Here is a 17,166-nt window from a genome sequence, read left to right on the forward strand (position 1 = left end):
TGCGGGTGGGGCATTGGTTGTGTGAAGATATAAGGTGTCGTGACTGTGGGCCACAAACTGTGTCAGGATTTGCAGGTGAGTGCAGTAGTTGTGTGAAGACATAAGGTGTAATGATTGTGGGCCACAAACTGTTTTAGGATTTGCAGGTGGGGCAATGGTTGTGTAAAGATATAAGGTGTCGTGACTGTGGGCCCACAGACTGTGTCAGGATTTGCTGGTGAGTGCAGTAGTTGTTTCAAGGCATAAAGTGTCGTGACTGCCAAAGACTGTGTGAGGATTTGAAGGTGGAGCAATGGTTGTGTGAAGACATCAGGTGTCGTGACTGTGAGCCACAAACTGTGGCAGGATTTGCGGGTGGGGCAATGGTTGTGTGAAGACATAAGGTGTCGTGACTGTGGACCACAAATTGTGGCAGGATTTGCAGGTGGGGCAATGGTTGTGTGAAGACATAAGGTGTCGTGACTGTGAGTCACAAACTGTGGCAGAATTTGTGGGTGGGAAAATGGTTGTGTGAAGACATAAGGTGTCGTGACTGTGGGCCACAAGCAGTAGCAGCATTTGCGGGTGGGGCAATGGTTGTGTGAAGACATAAGGTGTCGTGACTGTGGGCCACAAACAATGTCAAGATTTGCTGGTGGGGCAATGGTTGTGTGGGGATATAACATGTCGTGACTGTGGACCACAAACTATGGCAGGATTTGCAGGTGGGGCCATGGTTGTGTGAAGACATAAGGTGTCGTGACTGTGGACCACAAACTGTGGCAGGATTTAGTGGTGGGGCAATGGTTGTGTGGGGATATAACATGTCGTGACTGTGGACCACAAACTATGGCAGGATTTGCAGGTGGGGCAATGGTTGTGTGAAGACATAAGGTGTCGTGACTGTGAGCCATAAACTGTGGCAGGATTTGCATTTGGGGTAATGGTTGTGTGAAGACATAAGGTGTCGTGACTGTGGACCACAAACTGTGGCAGGATTTGCTGTTGAGTGTATTGGTTGTGTGAAGATATAAGGTGTCGTGACTGTGGATCACAAACTGTGTCAGGACTTGCAGGTGGGTGTAATGGTTGTGTGAAGACATCAGGTGTCGTGACTGTGGGCCACAAACTGTGTCAGGATTTGAATCTGGGGCAATGGTTGTGTGAAGACATAAGGTGTCGTGACTGTGAGCCACAAACTGTGGCAGGATTTGCGGGTGGGGCAATGGTTGAGTGAAGACATAAGGTGTCGTGACTGTGGACAACAAACTGTGTCAGTATTTGCAGGTGGGGCATTGGTTGTGTGAAGATATAAGGTGTCGTGACTGTGGGTCACAAACTGTGACAGGATTTGCCGATGGGGCAGTGGTTGTGTGAAAACATAAGGTGTCGTGGCCAACAGACTGTGGCAGGATTTGCTGGTGGGGCAATGGTTGTGTGAAAATATAAGGTGTCGTGACTGTGGACCACAAACTGTGGCAGGATTTGCGCGTGGGGCAATGGTTGTGTGAAGACATAAGGTGTCGTGGCCCACAGACTGTGGCAGGATTTTCGGGTGGGGCAGTGGTTGTGTTAAGATGTAAGGTGTCGTGACGGTGGACCACAAACTGTGGCAGGATTTGCTGGTGAGCGCATTGGTTGTGTGAAGACATAAGGTGTCGTGGCCCACATACTGTGGCAGGATTTGCAGGTGGGGCAATGGTTGTGTGAAGATATAAGGTGTCGTGACTGTGGACCACAAACTGTGTCAGGATTTGCAGGTGAGTGCAGTATTTGTGTGAAGACATAAGGTGTCGTGACTGTGGACCACAAACTGTGTCAGGATTTGGAGGTGGGGCAGTGGTTGTGTGAGAATATAAGGTGTCGTGACTGTGGATCACAAACTGCCTCAAGTATTACAGGTGGGCACAGTGGTTGTGTGAAAATATAAGGTGTCGTGACTGTGGATCACAAACTGCCATAAATACTGCAAGTGGGCACAGTGGTTGTGTGAGAATATAAGGTGTCGTGACTGTGGATCACAAACTGCCTCAAGTACAGTGGGCACAGTGGTTGTATGAGAATATAAGGTGTCTTGACTGTGGATCACAAACTGCCTCAAGTATTACAGGTGGGCACAGTGGTTGTGTGAGAATATAAGGTGTCGTGACTGTGGATCACAAACTGCCTTAAGTATTACAGGTGGGCACAGTGGTTGTGTGAGAATATAAGGTGTCGTGACTGTGGATCATAAACTGCCTCAAGTATTACAGGTGGGCACAGTGGTTGTGTGAGAATATAAGGTGTCGTGACTGGGGCCCACAGACAGTGTCAGGATTTCCTGGTGAGTGCAGTAGTTGTTTTAAGACTTAAAGAGTCGTGATTGCCACAAAGTATGTCAGGATTTGAAGGTGGGGCAATGGTTGCGTGAAGATATAAGGCGTCGTGACAGTGGATTACAAACTGCCTCAAGTACTGCAGGTGGGCACAGTGGTTGTGTGAGAATATAAGGAGTCATGACTGTGGATCACAAACTGCCTCAAGTACTGCAGGTGGGCACAGTGGTTGTGTGAGAATATAAGGTGTCGTGACTGTGGATTACAAACTGCCTCAAGTACTGCAGGTGTGCACAGTGGTTGTGTGAGAATATAAGGCGTCGTGACTGTGGATCACAAACTGCCTCAAGTACTGCAGGTGGGCACAGTGGTTGTGTGAGAATATAAGGTGTCGTGACTGTGGATCACAAACTGCCTCAAATATAGCAGGTGGGCACAGTGGTTGTGTGAGAATATAAGGTGTCGTGACTGTGGATCACAAACTGCCTCAAGTACTGCAGGTGGGCACAGAGTTTGTGTGAGAATATAAGTCGTCGTGACTGTGGATCACAAACTGCCTCAATTACAGTGGGCACAGTGTTTGTGTGAGAATATAAGGTGTTGTGACTGTGGATCACAAACTGCCTCAAGTATCAAAGGTAGGCACAGTGGTTGTGTGGAAATATAAGGTGTCGTGACTGTGGATCACAAACTGCCTTAAGTATTACAGGTGGGCACAGTGGTTTTGTGAGAATATAAGGTGTCGTGACTGTGGATTACAAACTGCCTTAAGTATTACAGGTGGGCACAGTGGTTTTGTGAGAATATAAGGTGTCGTGACTGTGGATTACAAACTGCCTTAAGTATTACAGGTGGGCACAGTGATTGTGCAGAATATAAGTTGTCGTGACTGTGGATCACAAACTGCCTCAAGTATTACACGTGGGCACAGTGGTTGTGTGAGAATATAAGGTGTCGTGACTGGGGCCCACAGACTGTGTCAGGATTTGCTGATGAGTGCAGTTGTTGTTTTAAGACATAAGGTGTCGTGACTGCCACAAACACTGTTAGAATTTGCAGGTGGGGGTAGTGGTTGTGTGAAGATATAAGGTGTCGTGACTGGGGCCCACAGACTGTGGCAGGATGAAGGTGGAGCAATGGTTGTGTGAAGATATAAGGCATCGTGACGGTGGACTGCAAACTGCCTCAAGTAGTGCAGGTGGGCACAGTGGTTGTGTGAGAATATAAGACGTCATGACTGTGGATCACAAACTGCCTCAGGTACTGCAGGTGGGAACAGTGGTTTTGTGAGAATATAAGGTGTCGTAACTGTGGATTACAAACTGCCTCAAGTACTGCAGGTGGGCACAGTGCTTGTGTGAGAATATAAGGCGTCTTGACTATGGATCCTAAACTGCCTTAAGTACTGCAGGTGGGCGCAGTGGTTGTATGGGAATATAAGGTTTCGTGACTGTGGATCACAAACTGCCTCAAGTACAGTGGGCACAGTGGTTGTGTGAGAATATAAGGTGTCGTGACTGTGGATCACAAACTTCCTCAAGTATTACAGGTGGGCACAGTGGCTGTGTGAGAATATAAGGTGTTGTGACTGTGGATCACAAACTGCCTCAAATATTGCAGGTGGGTATAGTGGTTGTGTGAGAATATAAGGTGTCGTGACTGGACCATCAGCTTGGATAACCTAGCTGTGTGGCGCTATGATTAGGTATACCGTGTCTTCCTTCATAAGTTTACCTTGAACACTTCTTGTCTTCCCATGTGTTCCCCAAAGGATCGATGTTTGGGCAGTTAGACATAGTTCGTATCCATAGATGTCTCAGGGACCAATTCCTGGTAGGTGTTTTCATGTGGCATCAATGTTAAATCCACACGAGCACAAAATGGGTCATAAATTTGATTGGAATTCCAATTCCAGGTGCTATGTTTTAATGCAAACTCCTCACTGCGGGGAAATACTGCAAATCATCATGTGTCTTTGCGTGCAATTCAGGCTTCATTGGTCCTAGTCGAAGTCAGAGCGCCATTGCCATTTCCCGCCTATTGCAGCAGACGGGGATTCCCCTGATCGGGGTGGCTACGACACTTTCCGACCTGAGCAACAAGACACGGTATCCAAACCTGATGAGGACGGCCGTATCGGACAAGGAACAATCTAAGGTGGGTGGGTGTCGACAGTTCTTGAGATTATTGCCATCACAGCTGAAACTTTATACAACCGCGGTGGAAACATGTATTTTTCCGATGAAGTACAACGAAATGGGTGGATGACATTCAGATCCCCTGAAAACAACAAATTTACTTTGCGCATAACTTAGTGGTGGTTTGTGCAACTCTTGTATAATTTGGAACATGTCCTAGCCTAGTGATAAAGGTGTTTGTTCAAACCCAGTTTCGGTCAGGTTTTCTAGACCTTATTGGTCAGGTGGCGTTTGTAGCAATACGGGGCCAACAGTGTGGTTTTCTGCGAAAAATACAAAGACGTATCAATATTATATATAGATATTATATATTTTTTACTCTAGGCCATCATATCCATGGTGAAGAGACTGGAGTGGTCAGTTGTCGCCATATTGCACACGGAGGATGAGTACAGTCGAGACTTGGCGGGAACAGTCTGGCGGCTAGCGACTGAGAACAACATTTGTGTCCTGCATATGACTCAAGTATCAAATCTCAGAGATGTTAGACTGACGTTGAAAGCTCTACTTGAAAAGCAGCAAGACAAAACAGCTCGTGATTCTTTGGGCGTCGTCCATTTGGGACAGAGGGAATCGGTGAGGCAATTGTCGTACATCCTATTGGACGAATATAAGGAGAACCCGGATGCTGTGCGCAAACTACAGTGGATTTTCCCTGATAGTGTTGGCACAGACGCCAGTCTTTTCAACAACATTCTAGGCCCACCATCATCGCAGGATTATTTACAGAATATCTGGAGCATTTCTCCCAGCTCTTTCCAACTCCACGAATTCGGGGACTTTTTCTTGTCGCAGATTCGTGATGTAAGCAAGGGTCTCGTAAACGCCACGAACCCCTGGCTGGAAGATTTCGTTCAAAGTTCCTGTCGTCCGTCATCCGTCAATCCAGGCTGTACGGACTTCAAACAGGGTGATTACGTCACTTCCGGTATCCATGCTGTGTACGCCCTGAGTCTAGCAGCAAAACGCGTGCACGAGCAGCTCTGCGCCGGCGCTCCGGGACTGTGTGAAGCTTTTAAAACCAAAAGCAGTCTGGATTTGCTTGGCGAAGTGCGCAGAATTTGTCTGCATTATGCAGACTTTGACGAGAATCACACGGTACCGGAACTGGCACAGAAGAATGTCAGTGTTAATTTTGACACCAATGGGGATGTGAAACTAAGCCTAGAACAACAGGTCTACGACATCAACCAATTTCATCAGCGGGCTTTTAGGAAGGTATGACACACAAACTTACTTCAATTGATTAGTAGAAAACACATTTTCTTTTGACCAGTAAGGTGTGAAATCTCATACTGTGACATTCTATGATGTGAAGCCATCTCATATTGTTGTTTAGCCTTGTTTTAACAGTTAGACTGATGAATACGTAACGGTACAGCTTTGGTAGCACAAAGCTAAGCTGGACATTGCTGCTGTAAAGCCCAGCTTCTGCCATATAGTGCGGACAATTTCACTAAAAAAACCGGCTCAAATTTTATCCCACTGAACATTCTGTTTACACAGGGCTTGCAATTCTTAAAGAAAATGTTGGGTAGGATAACATTTTCATGATCATCACCTTGCCCGAAGTTGGAAAAAATCCAAACATGCCAGACGTTGATTTGAGTTGTCCGATTCGAAAGTTTAAACGTCTGGATTACTGTTGAAAGATGGTTTATCAATGCTGGATTTGACATATTACATTTCGAGAAACAGTGGATAGCAAAACTAAGGTAGGTTTTTTGAGCCGCTTTTTTAGTGAAAATGTCAGCGTGAAAGTCTACATGACCGAAATTGGGCATTACGGTAGGAATGTCAAACTTAGCTTTGAGCTAATCTCTGGCTGACTAAACTATAAATGAGTGACGAGTACAAGAAGAGCAGCTATAGACAGTGTGATAGTAGGCATATGTCCGGTGGCTCATATACGACATTTTCCATTTTTCTTTACTTTTGTAACTTTTTCTTAGGTTTCCACTTGGGTGAAAACAGTTTCCACCTGGGTGAAAACAGTTTCAACCTGGGTGAAAACAGTTTCCACTTGGGTGAAAAGGTTTTCACCCAGGTGAAACTCACGTGATACCAAATTCTGGCCCAAAAATGGGGGAAATCGTGTTCATACGTCTTGTGACAAATATGTGACTTGCCTCACCCGCGCCTTTCTCTGTCATTGCGAATTTCTTACGTGTTGTGGCTTATCATCATTCTGCCCCGGGGAAACGAGAACGAGGCTTAAAAAGGTTTTCAGTTAGGTGAGAACCGTTTCCACCAAGGTGAAAACCTTTTCACCGTTTTCACCCTGGTGGAAACCAAAGAAAAAGTTACAAAAGTTAAGAAGAAAGGAACATGTCGTATATGGCCACCGTACAAATGATCACACGTGACGGGTGAAATCCGGCCTCTTGTCAGTTAATCTTTATTCTAACGATTCGAGGATCATTTGTTTCAAGTCCAAATTGGGGCATGCGTTCATAGATCTATATGTATACGCAATCTGAATGATGAAATGTCTTATGTGTTTCAAGTTGCAAAAGCCTTATGCAAAGCCATTGGTCCCAGCGTGTGAGAAATTGTCACCATAGAATAAAAGGTTCAAATGCATTTTACTAGGTTGAACAAAATAAATCCGACATTTTTCCTGGACAATTTTTTAATGATTTTTCATCTGATATATACTTTTTTGTGTTTTATTTGCCTTTAAATGAGCTTTATCTTTTGTAATCTCTTGTCTATAACCGTTTACACAATGTGAAACCAACTGTTTAAGAATTGTTTCTTGGGTATGTTTTGCACCTTCCAGGTAGGGTCTTATCGTCAGAATGGAAGCCTCCAACTGAAGGAATCAAACAACCCACCCTCCGTCTGCAGGACGCCCTGCCGTGAGTGCGTTAGCCGCACCCCCTTCGTGTACCTACCCGGGGACGTCCTCCTCGCCGGATTTTTCTCTCTGCACTGGGCCCCTAACAATGACGACCCCTTCGGCTGTGGTCCATTCAGATCAGCGTTCCATGCCATCATATCGGTGGAAGGGTTTCGATACGCTCTTCAGAAGTTTCGAGAGGAGTCAGGGATAAACTTTGGCGCCGTTATTTTCGACGACTGCTACAGCTCTCTCCAAGCCGTCACCATTGTTACACAGTTTTTCTCTGGAAAGGAGCCTTTGGTGGACCCAGCGACAGGTCACGTGATCGATTTGTCCAAAGTCGTGGCAGTGATTGGTTCCGAGTCCAGCGCCGTGTCTTTACCGTTGGTCGAAAATTTCAGACACCTGCGCATTCCCGTTATAAGTCCAGGATCGTCTTCCCCCGACCTGGACGACAAGGGACTGTATCCATATATGCTGAGGACTTGCGCGAGTGACAGCGTTTCAAGTGATGTGTTCGTAGCTATTTTAAAACACTTCGGATGGACATATGTGAGCTTTGTGTACATCAACAACAACTACGGCCATAGGGCTATGGCGTACACTCGCCAGAAAGCCCAAGATAATGGCATCTGCGTCGCTGAACCCATCCCAATAGAGCTCAATCCGGACGAAAAAGATTTGTTCGCAATAGTGAAGAAACTCAACACAAACGGTGCCAAAGTTGTACTGTACATTGGCGTGGACCAGAATGCTAATGCGTTTGTCAGGGTTCTGAAGTATCATAAAATAGATTTAGTTTTCGTGTCACTCGGGGACTGCTTAACATTCCAACCCAACCTTGGCTCTTTAGCAATCTTGCAGAGCCGCGGTTATCTCCCCTGGATAGACTTTCAACATTACTTGCAAAAGAGAAAACCCTCGCTCACCAAATCGTCCGCATGGTTTGACACTTTCTGGCAGCAGGTATTTCAGTGTAATTTACCGCGATGCACAGAAAACCCCAATCTTGCTCGATGCGACGATGGTCTTAAATTTGAGAACAACGACGTCTTGAGTTGGGGGAACAATTTCAAAGTAAGAAACACCATCAACGCCGTGGCGTCTGCAATGAAAGGCAGTGTAAAAGCTCTTAAGTTCCTTTGCGGTCCAGAATCCGTGTTCAAATGTAAGGCGTTTCAGGAAAATCCTACACTGGTGACGAAATTCATAAAAGACGTCCAACTGGGGCCTGGCGATAGGAGTTATCGCCCTTTCCTTGCCAACGGAAATGGAAATCTGGATTTTGTAATATGGAGTTTACAGGAGCAAGATGACGGTCCTGCCAAATATGTCCCAGTATGTTTAAAAATTAGAAGTTTGTGAAAATTGCAGAACACTCAAGATCGCCATTGTAAGATTTATCTATTTATTAATTTATTTGGTTGGTGTTTTACGCCTTACCCAAGAGTATTTCACTTATTCGACGAATGCCAGTATGAACTGGACTTAAACTCACAGCGATCACATTGGTGACAGACTCCTGATTTAGTGCGCCGTGCGGGCACTATAACAGCTTAGTCACAGAGGTTCATTCCATGGCAGTGATATTACTTACCAAACCAAGAAAGAACTGAGAAAAACAAGAAAAGTAAAACGTGATTTTTCACCGTCAAACATCCCGCAAAGCCGCATTTCCTCGGTCCTATTTGTCGAATCAACTCGTCCAATGAAAATAAACAGACTGTATTTTAAGCCGCGATCACACGATGCGATTGTCGAGTGGAATTCGATCAATCAAATGAAAATAGGACATTCGCTGTTTTATGCAATAGGGGAGTTTCGAGTTAGAACTATGTTATCGTTGAACGTGAAAACAGTCCTACTGCATCATGTGACCAGAGAACAATGTTAGGCAGCCTCTGTAGAGGTGAATTACCAATCACTTGTCGCACTGTGCTTCAGAGGCAAAAATGACACCTCTTTCCTTTAGAAACTTCTCAAGTTCACAAATGTTCAGCTCCTCAATTTCCTCCAGCGTGTGTCTACTGTAAGTTCATTTGGAGAACATTTTCAGACGCCCATTATTTTACTAATTAATCCCACAATAGCTGCCTAACATTTTTGACATGATACAGTAGGACCTTTTTAGCGACAAAAGAGTTCGAACTCGAAACTTCCGTATTAGTAGAATTCGACAAATCCCAAAGTCAGAATGCGGTTTGCGAAAAGACTACAAAATTCTAAAAATCGCATGAAATAGTTTCTGTCCTACACTGATTCCACCATTCGAATTCGACTGACCGATTCGACAAATCTCAATGTCTGAACGCGGCTGAATGGAATACATAGTCGACGCTGATTGGCTGAAAATGGAGTTAGGGCTCCTGGGTTAAACCATACAATCTGGTCACGCTTGACTAAATCTTCCATACCGAAAATTCAGTTTAAATTAGGCCTAGCTTGGACTGGTACACCACGCCAGCCAATCAGCGACGATTCTGTATCCCTTGAATTATGAATTAACATAATGAATGAATTTCCAGCTGTCAATCAATCAAGTATGTCCAGTGCTCTTCTTCTTCCAATTAGGTAGCCAAATACAGTCCGGAAGCGAAGAAACTTGTGATGACGTCAGGGGACAAAAACCTTAAATTTTATGATAAAGGCAGGATTGTTGAAAATTGGACGTCCTCTTGTACATCCAGTGAGGTGTGTCCGTCGTGTGAAGTTATTCTGGCTCCTGCCAGACCTGGAATCGAACTCTCGCCGAATGCTAACGCGTATATCCCCGTTGCCATTCTCGTCATTGTGTGCATGGTGGCCGTCACTCTTGTAGTTTCGATAGCTGTTGTTGTAGTTCGGAAATCCAGGAGAGGTGAGTAGTCGTAACGAATCATTGTTACATAATTACTGGTTTTGCCCTAAACTTTCGCCGAATAATGAGAAAAATTTTCAGAGACAAATAATCGTTATGATTTATAACTATTCGTACTGAATGTTATACTTCCAGTAGTATATCATCATTCCTTTGAAACAAACCTCAAAACGTCTTTTCTAACATGAAAATAACTCTTAGAAGAACGAAAAATGTATAAATTATTTGTCTTGGACGAAATAATTTCAGATAATTAAGTAGCAATCCGGATGTACCCCTACTCACGTGAATTGATTAGGACCTGATTTCACAAATAGATCGTAGCTACAGTCGATTGTTAGGTGCACAAATAATTGCAAAAAATAGAGTGCATGTGATGTGCCTCCTTGTTGCAGGGCGGATTTCCACCGCTCTTTTATCTAGTGCTGCTTCACTGAGACGAATTACCGAAGGCAGGTAAGCTGCCAAGCCAGAGCCATTATACTGATACGGGTCAACCAGTCATTGCACTATGCCCTTCATGCTGAACGCCAAGCGAGGAAGTTACAACTTCCTCTTTTAAGGTCTTAGGTGTGACTCGATCCAGGTTTGACCCTGGATCTCCCGCTCCCGAAGCGAACACCCTAGGAACTGTAAGGAAAGACCAAATTGAGGGCGCCTAGTGATTTTAGGTTTATGATTGCTGTAAAGAAGCGGCCCCAGTGACTAATGAAGTGGTTAAGACTCCAGCTGCATGTATGTGCACTTGTGAATCGGCCAGCAGGCTGCATGTTCTCATATGCATATTGAATTAATCAGTACTCTGTGAGTACATACACACACACCTACACGTGCACATCCACACTTGAATACACCAGCAGTCTACAAGTGCACGTCCGCACTTGAATACACCAGTAGTCTACACATGCACATGTATACCTGAATAAACCAGCAGTCTACACGTGCACATCCGCACTTGAATATACCAGCAGTCTACACGTGCACATGTACACCTGAATAGACCAGCAGTCTACACGTGCACATCCGCACTTGAATATACCAACAGTCTACACGTGCACATCCGCACTTGAATATATCAGCAGTCTACACGTGCACATCCATACCTGAATGGACCACTAGTCTACACGTGGATATGCTCACCTGAATAGACCAGCAGTCTACGCGTGCACATCTATACCTGAATAGACCAGCAGTCTACGCGTGCACATCCATACCTGAATAGACCAGCAGTCTACACGTGCACATCCGCACTTGAATATACCAACAGTCTACACGTGCACATCCGCACTTGAATATACCAGCAGTCTACACGTGCACATGTACACCTGAATAGACCAGCAGTCTACACATGCACATCCATACCTGAATGGACCAGCAGTCTACACGTGGATATGCTCACCTGAATAGACCAGCAGTCTACACATGCACATCCATATCTGAATGGATCAGCAGTCTACACGTGGATACGCTCACCTGAATAGACCAGCAGTCTACACGTGCACATCCATACCTGAATAGACCAGCAGTCTACACGTGTACAAACCACACCTGAATAGACCAGCAGTCTACACATGCACATCCATACCTGAATAGACCAGCAGTCTACACGTGGATATGCTCATCTGAATAGACCAGCAGTCTACACGTGCACATCCATACCTGAATGGATCAGCAGTCTACACGTGGATATGCTCACCTGAATAGACCAGCAGTCTACACATGCACATCCATACCTGAATGGATCAGCAGTCTACACGTGGATATGCTCACCTGAATAGACCGGCAGTCTACACATGCACATCCATACCTGAATGGATCAGCAGTCTACACGTGCAAATCCACACCTGAATACACCACAGCAGTCTACACATGCACATCCACACCTGAATAGACCAGCAGTCTACACATGCACATCCACACCTGAATACACAACAGCAGTCTACACGTGTACAAACCACACCTGAATAGACCAGCAGTCTACACATGCACATCCATACCTGAATAGACCAGCAGTCTACACGTGGATATGCTCACCTGAATAGACCAGCGGTCTACACATGCACATCCATACCTGAATGGATCAGCAGTCTACACGTGGATATGCTCACCTGAATAGACCAGCAGTCTACACATGAACATCCACACCTGAATACACAACAGCAGTCTACACGTGTACAAACCACACCTGAATAGACCAGCAGTCTACACATGCACATCCATACCTGAATATACCAGCAGTCTACACGTGGATATGCTCACCTGAATAGACCAGCGGTCTACACATGCACATCCATACCTGAATGGATCAGCAGTCTACACGTGGATACGCTCACCTGAATAGACCAGCAGTCTACACATGCACATCCATACCTGAATGGATCAGCAGTCTACACGTGGATACGCTCACCTGAATAGACCGGCAGTCTACACATGCACATCCATACCTGAATGGATCAGCAGTCTACACGTGGATACGCTCACCTGAATAGACCAGCAGTCTACACATGCACATCCATACCTAAATGGATCAGCCGTCTACACGTGGATACGCTCACCTGAATAGACCAGCAGTCTACACATGCACATCCACACCTGAATACACAACAGCAGTCTACACGTGTACAAACCACACCTGAATAGACCAGCAGTCTACACATGCACATCCACACCTGAATAGATCACTAGTCTACACGTGGATATGCTCACCTGAATAGACCAGCAGTCTACACATGCACATCCATACCTGAATAGACCAGGAGTCTTCACGTGCACATCCACACCTGAACGGACCAGTAGTCTACACGTGAACATCCACACCTGAACGGACAAGTAGTCTACACTTGAACATTCACACCTAAATAGACCAGCAGTCTACGCGTGCACATTCACACCTGAATAGACCAGCAGTTTTCACGTGCATATCCACACTTGAATAGACTAGTATTCTACACGTGCACATCCACACCTGAATAGACCAGTAGACTACACGTGAATGTGACCAGCACTTTCCTTGCGATAAAAAGAAACCTTACATTTCAAGTTTCAAACATTTACGAATTATCTTTTATCAAACCGTGTGTGCTACAGGCCTTTACGGCCACTCAATATGCATTTATCACGCGCAAAACTGGCTTACTAGTTGAACATGCATACATTGTATCTTTTGCGGAAAACAGCTGTAGGACTGTACTAAGCATTTGGAATAAAAGAGCTCTCACAATTTAAAATCTATTAGCAAAATCTCAATCTCCTTACATATCCAGTTTTTGACTTTTTTATTTTCTTCTCAGAAACAAGGAAGCGAAAGCAACATCTTGCACCGTGCGTACTGTCGCATCTAGGCCAGGAGAGGGAACTCAGGATCGAAAACCTCTCGTCTGATTCGATCTCAAGTTACCTCTCCACTGTAGGTTCAGAAAATCAGCTACATCAAGTGCCCAGTTTGCACGGGGTTAGAAACGTCCGCCATCTGGAACGGTTGCCAAGGACGACAGCTGCTACTGGTGACGTTGAGGTTATGGTCCATGACAACCGTAATGGCAGCGTTGTAAATCCACTTTCGCACACTAAGAAAGTCCCGAGAATCGCCCAAAGCAGTCACATTTCTCACAGAGCTGATGCTAACTCGGCCGAGGAAACAACAGCTGAAGCCTCGAGTTCTTTTGATGCCACATTGTCACGGCCTTTTTTCAAGGATGTGTGTGGGACAAATTTGAAAACTGTGGAGGAAGAAGATGACACTATGGTAAAATGTTAAGAAAAAAAGTTCGCTTTCCAGAATTAACCACGATGGACTACTTGTGATATGGTTAGGTTCACATGTATATACTTTGCACGCCCGATTAACTCTCTATTATTTACTCTCCAATCGTACACTTAAAGTTTTCAAGCATCCTTCGGATGGTCGTTGGTTTCCCCCGAACTTTGTTCGGTTTACGCCCACCATAATGCTGGCCTCCGTGGAATAAAGGAAATATTCTTGAGTTCGGCATAAAACACCAATCAAATAAATAAACTGATCTCGCTTTTTCGAATCCAGCTCTCGCTGCTTTGGCTGTGACTTGAAGTCAAAAGGTTTATCATACACCTGGCAAAAGTTAGTCTTTTACACCCGGCACTTCAGTTCCTTCAACCCATAAACAGCCGTGAATGAAGCGAAAAACTCTTTGAGTAGGGCGTTTTTGCAGCAGATTAGTCTGTTAAATATAGCATACAAATTATATTAATTCAACATAGGTATTATACGTATTAGACTAACAGGATATATTGTGTTACGATAACAGAATACATTTTAGCATTGGGACTGAATGGTATCCAGATGGTTACTACAAGTAGTATGCGTTTATTTTAACGGTTTACAGGTGCTGAAGTTGCTCAGTGATGGTCGCGGAGAGCCAGACGTGGGACAAACCAACACTGTGTCCGTGGATGATCTCGATACTACAACGTCAACGATCTCTGAAGGCGAACGCCCATTTCTTGGAACGTCACGGGAAACCCCTGAGTTCGAAGCTGTAAACCCCAAAGATCATCCAAATCCCCAACTTCCGGAGACGTTTTTGTGATACAATCGATTCATGGACAAGGAACTAAATGACTGGCTATACCAGAGGTCATGTCCTTTGAACTCTTCAGGTCTTACTCCGGCATCTTTGTTGAGTAATACAAATACGTGTAACACGTTTCGACTAATGAAATGTGAGAGAAAAAGAGCTTTTTTGATCAATCAGAGTGTCAGCTTTCAGGGCACTGGAGATTTGAGGTCAGAATTGACAATGTCAAACCATTTGGATTTCTGTAGAAACAACATCTGACTGAAGATATATGCTGAGGCGTTTCAGTGGATATAATATAAAAGACAACAGTATAGAGAGCAAAACTCGAGCATCGACGACACTGTGATATTCAGTAAATGGCCACATCTAGCCGTTGGAGCACGGTCTCCTGTCAGTTTACCCCGGTTACGTTTTTTTCTATCTGGTCATGAACAGTAAATGCTTCAGCAGCAGGAATTCACACGTCCCCTGGCAGCATGACTTAGGTAAAAACAAATGCAGTGATGCTAATTGCAATTTATTAGGCGTAACTGGTCTAGAATTACTAATATGCTGTGTGTATGTCATCATATGTAATATACAAAAAGCATTGGGTGACCGAGACAAAACTAATCTATAGCTGGGTCGAATTACCTGCAGTGTTCAGTTCAGTGAAGGGTCGTACAGCAAGCAGCACAGTGGAAGAGAACAGTAAACATCGCGAAGGTGCCAGGCTGTCATTTTTTTTTATTGTAAGTTACGGCTGTCATAGCTGACAATCCCTTCGTGCAAGAGGGTGTCGATTGTTAGTTAGGGCTACGATCGTGGTCTTGGGGATATACAGCCAGCCTAGGCCTACGATCCTTTCATCACAGCGACGCCATGCATCTCCTCAATTATCGTCATTGTTCATCTACTCAAATTAACATTGTATAAAGCCTTTTTTCTTAGACGCCTATGGTATAGTGAATGTATTCCAGAATGGTTGCCTAACATTTCTGACAGGTCACCTGGTACAATGAAGTATTTTTAATATGTGAATGATATGCAGAAAATCTGTTATCTGAGTGGTTCTAGAATGTATTCTGTTATTATGATAGTTTTTTCTGTCATATTTAACATAGTATTCTGTTAGTCTAATAGAATGTTGATTTAATAGAATATGTGTTATATTTAACAGATTAATTTGCTGCAGTAACAGATTACATTCTAGCATCACTCAAATAACAGGCTTTCCGTTAAATTTAGCAGATTATTTTTTTGCGTATATGTAAAATTTAACCTGTATTGTATTGGTCATCGTGTACATAGGTATTTGTAAATAAAGTTTTTGCTTTAATGGATTGTTTCATGGTTGTTTTTTTTATCTTTCCACCATCGTAAGTCAATTGTTCTGTAAGTCAGTCTATTTCCTTTTATGGCAGATCTACAGCTGATCGGGTTGTATAACATAGCTTCCGCGGTAAACATAAGCTTTTTGACCCCAGAATGCGGTCGCTGATAGTTCAAGTCTACCTCATGCTGGCTTCCTCTCCAATTGTACGTTGAAAAAGTCAGCAGCCTTCGAATGCTCGTTGGTATTCCCCCGAGCACTGTCCGGTTTGTACCCACCATAATGCTGGCCGCTATCGTATAAGTGAAATATTCTTGAGTACGGTGTAAAACATTTGTGAAATAAACAAATAAATAAGTAAACGTAGGCTCTTGATCCATGTGCAAATGAGATCGAATCGACCTTCAGCAGAATTATTTAAGATTAAATAAGATAAAAGTTTTGTATCTACACTACTTTAGTTATCTTATGACATTTTGTTTCCCTTTAGAGCTAGTCCCAAAAAATAATTAGTTTATTTTAACAGAAAGGCTGTTGTCTGAGTGGTGCTAAAATGTATTTACCCTAGCATAATAATGTGTCATATCCAACATCCTGTAAGTCTAATGCAGTCGTTGTACTGTATTAAAAGAATAGATGTGCTATATTTATTCTGCTGCTATAACGCAATACACTTGAGCGTCACTCGGACAACAGACTTTCTGTTAAAATTAACAGAATGGTCCTTGGAGGGTATGACATCGATCTGCAGAATTTCTTCTCTGCTGTGCCCGTTTTCCTGCCACTATAATGATGGCTGCCGTTGTATAAGTGAAATATTTTTCAGCAGGTGTCAAACACCAATCAAATACATAAATAAATAAATAAATAAATAAACCGATTTTTAGAGTAAGATGAGATGAGTTCAGATTCAGATGAAATGTGCTGACAGTTTAATTTTCGTGCAGATGAACAGTTGTCTTCCGACTGTAATTTTTCAGCCACTTGCTTAGTTAGACAGGCTAGGTGTTGTAAAGGTTCAACATCGTCTCGTGCTTTTTTGTGGCTAAATTGCGGTAAAGGTAGGCCTTATTACAGCAACAATCCACCGATACGATGTAAACC

At 44.0% G+C, this 17,166-nt stretch overlaps 1 protein-coding gene across 1 annotated transcript; it reads left to right on the top strand.

Annotated features, from left to right (window-relative positions):
* Nucleotides 1-3,416: 3,416 nt before the first annotated feature.
* LOC135463366 (uncharacterized) lies at nucleotides 3,417-15,729 on the top strand. Its single transcript, XM_064740624.1, has 7 exons — nucleotides 3,417-3,492; nucleotides 4,285-4,451; nucleotides 4,817-5,710; nucleotides 7,275-8,675; nucleotides 9,909-10,194; nucleotides 13,485-13,939; nucleotides 14,556-15,729. Exons 1-7 carry the CDS (start codon nucleotides 3,417-3,419, stop codon nucleotides 14,757-14,759), a joined length of 3,483 nt encoding a protein of 1,160 aa, XP_064596694.1. The 3' UTR covers nucleotides 14,760-15,729.
* The last annotated feature ends 1,437 nt before the right edge of the window (nucleotides 15,730-17,166 follow it).

This window comes from Liolophura sinensis, chromosome 3 (genome assembly GCF_032854445.1).
Source record: "Liolophura sinensis isolate JHLJ2023 chromosome 3, CUHK_Ljap_v2, whole genome shotgun sequence".
In the NCBI taxonomy this organism is placed as follows: domain Eukaryota; kingdom Metazoa; phylum Mollusca; class Polyplacophora; order Chitonida; family Chitonidae; genus Liolophura; species Liolophura sinensis.

Excerpts from the sequence above, each read along its gene's own strand:
- LOC135463366 (XM_064740624.1), top strand. The coding sequence starts at position 3,417 with ATGAAGGTGGAGCAATGGTTGTGTGAAGATATAAGGCATCGTGACGGT. Across the intron at positions 3,493-4,284 it reads AACTGCCTCAAGTAGTGCAG|GCTTCATTGGTCCTAGTCGA; the intron begins GTGGGCACAGTG and ends CGTGCAATTCAG. Across the intron at positions 13,940-14,555 it reads AGGAAGAAGATGACACTATG|GTGCTGAAGTTGCTCAGTGA; the intron begins GTAAAATGTTAA and ends AACGGTTTACAG.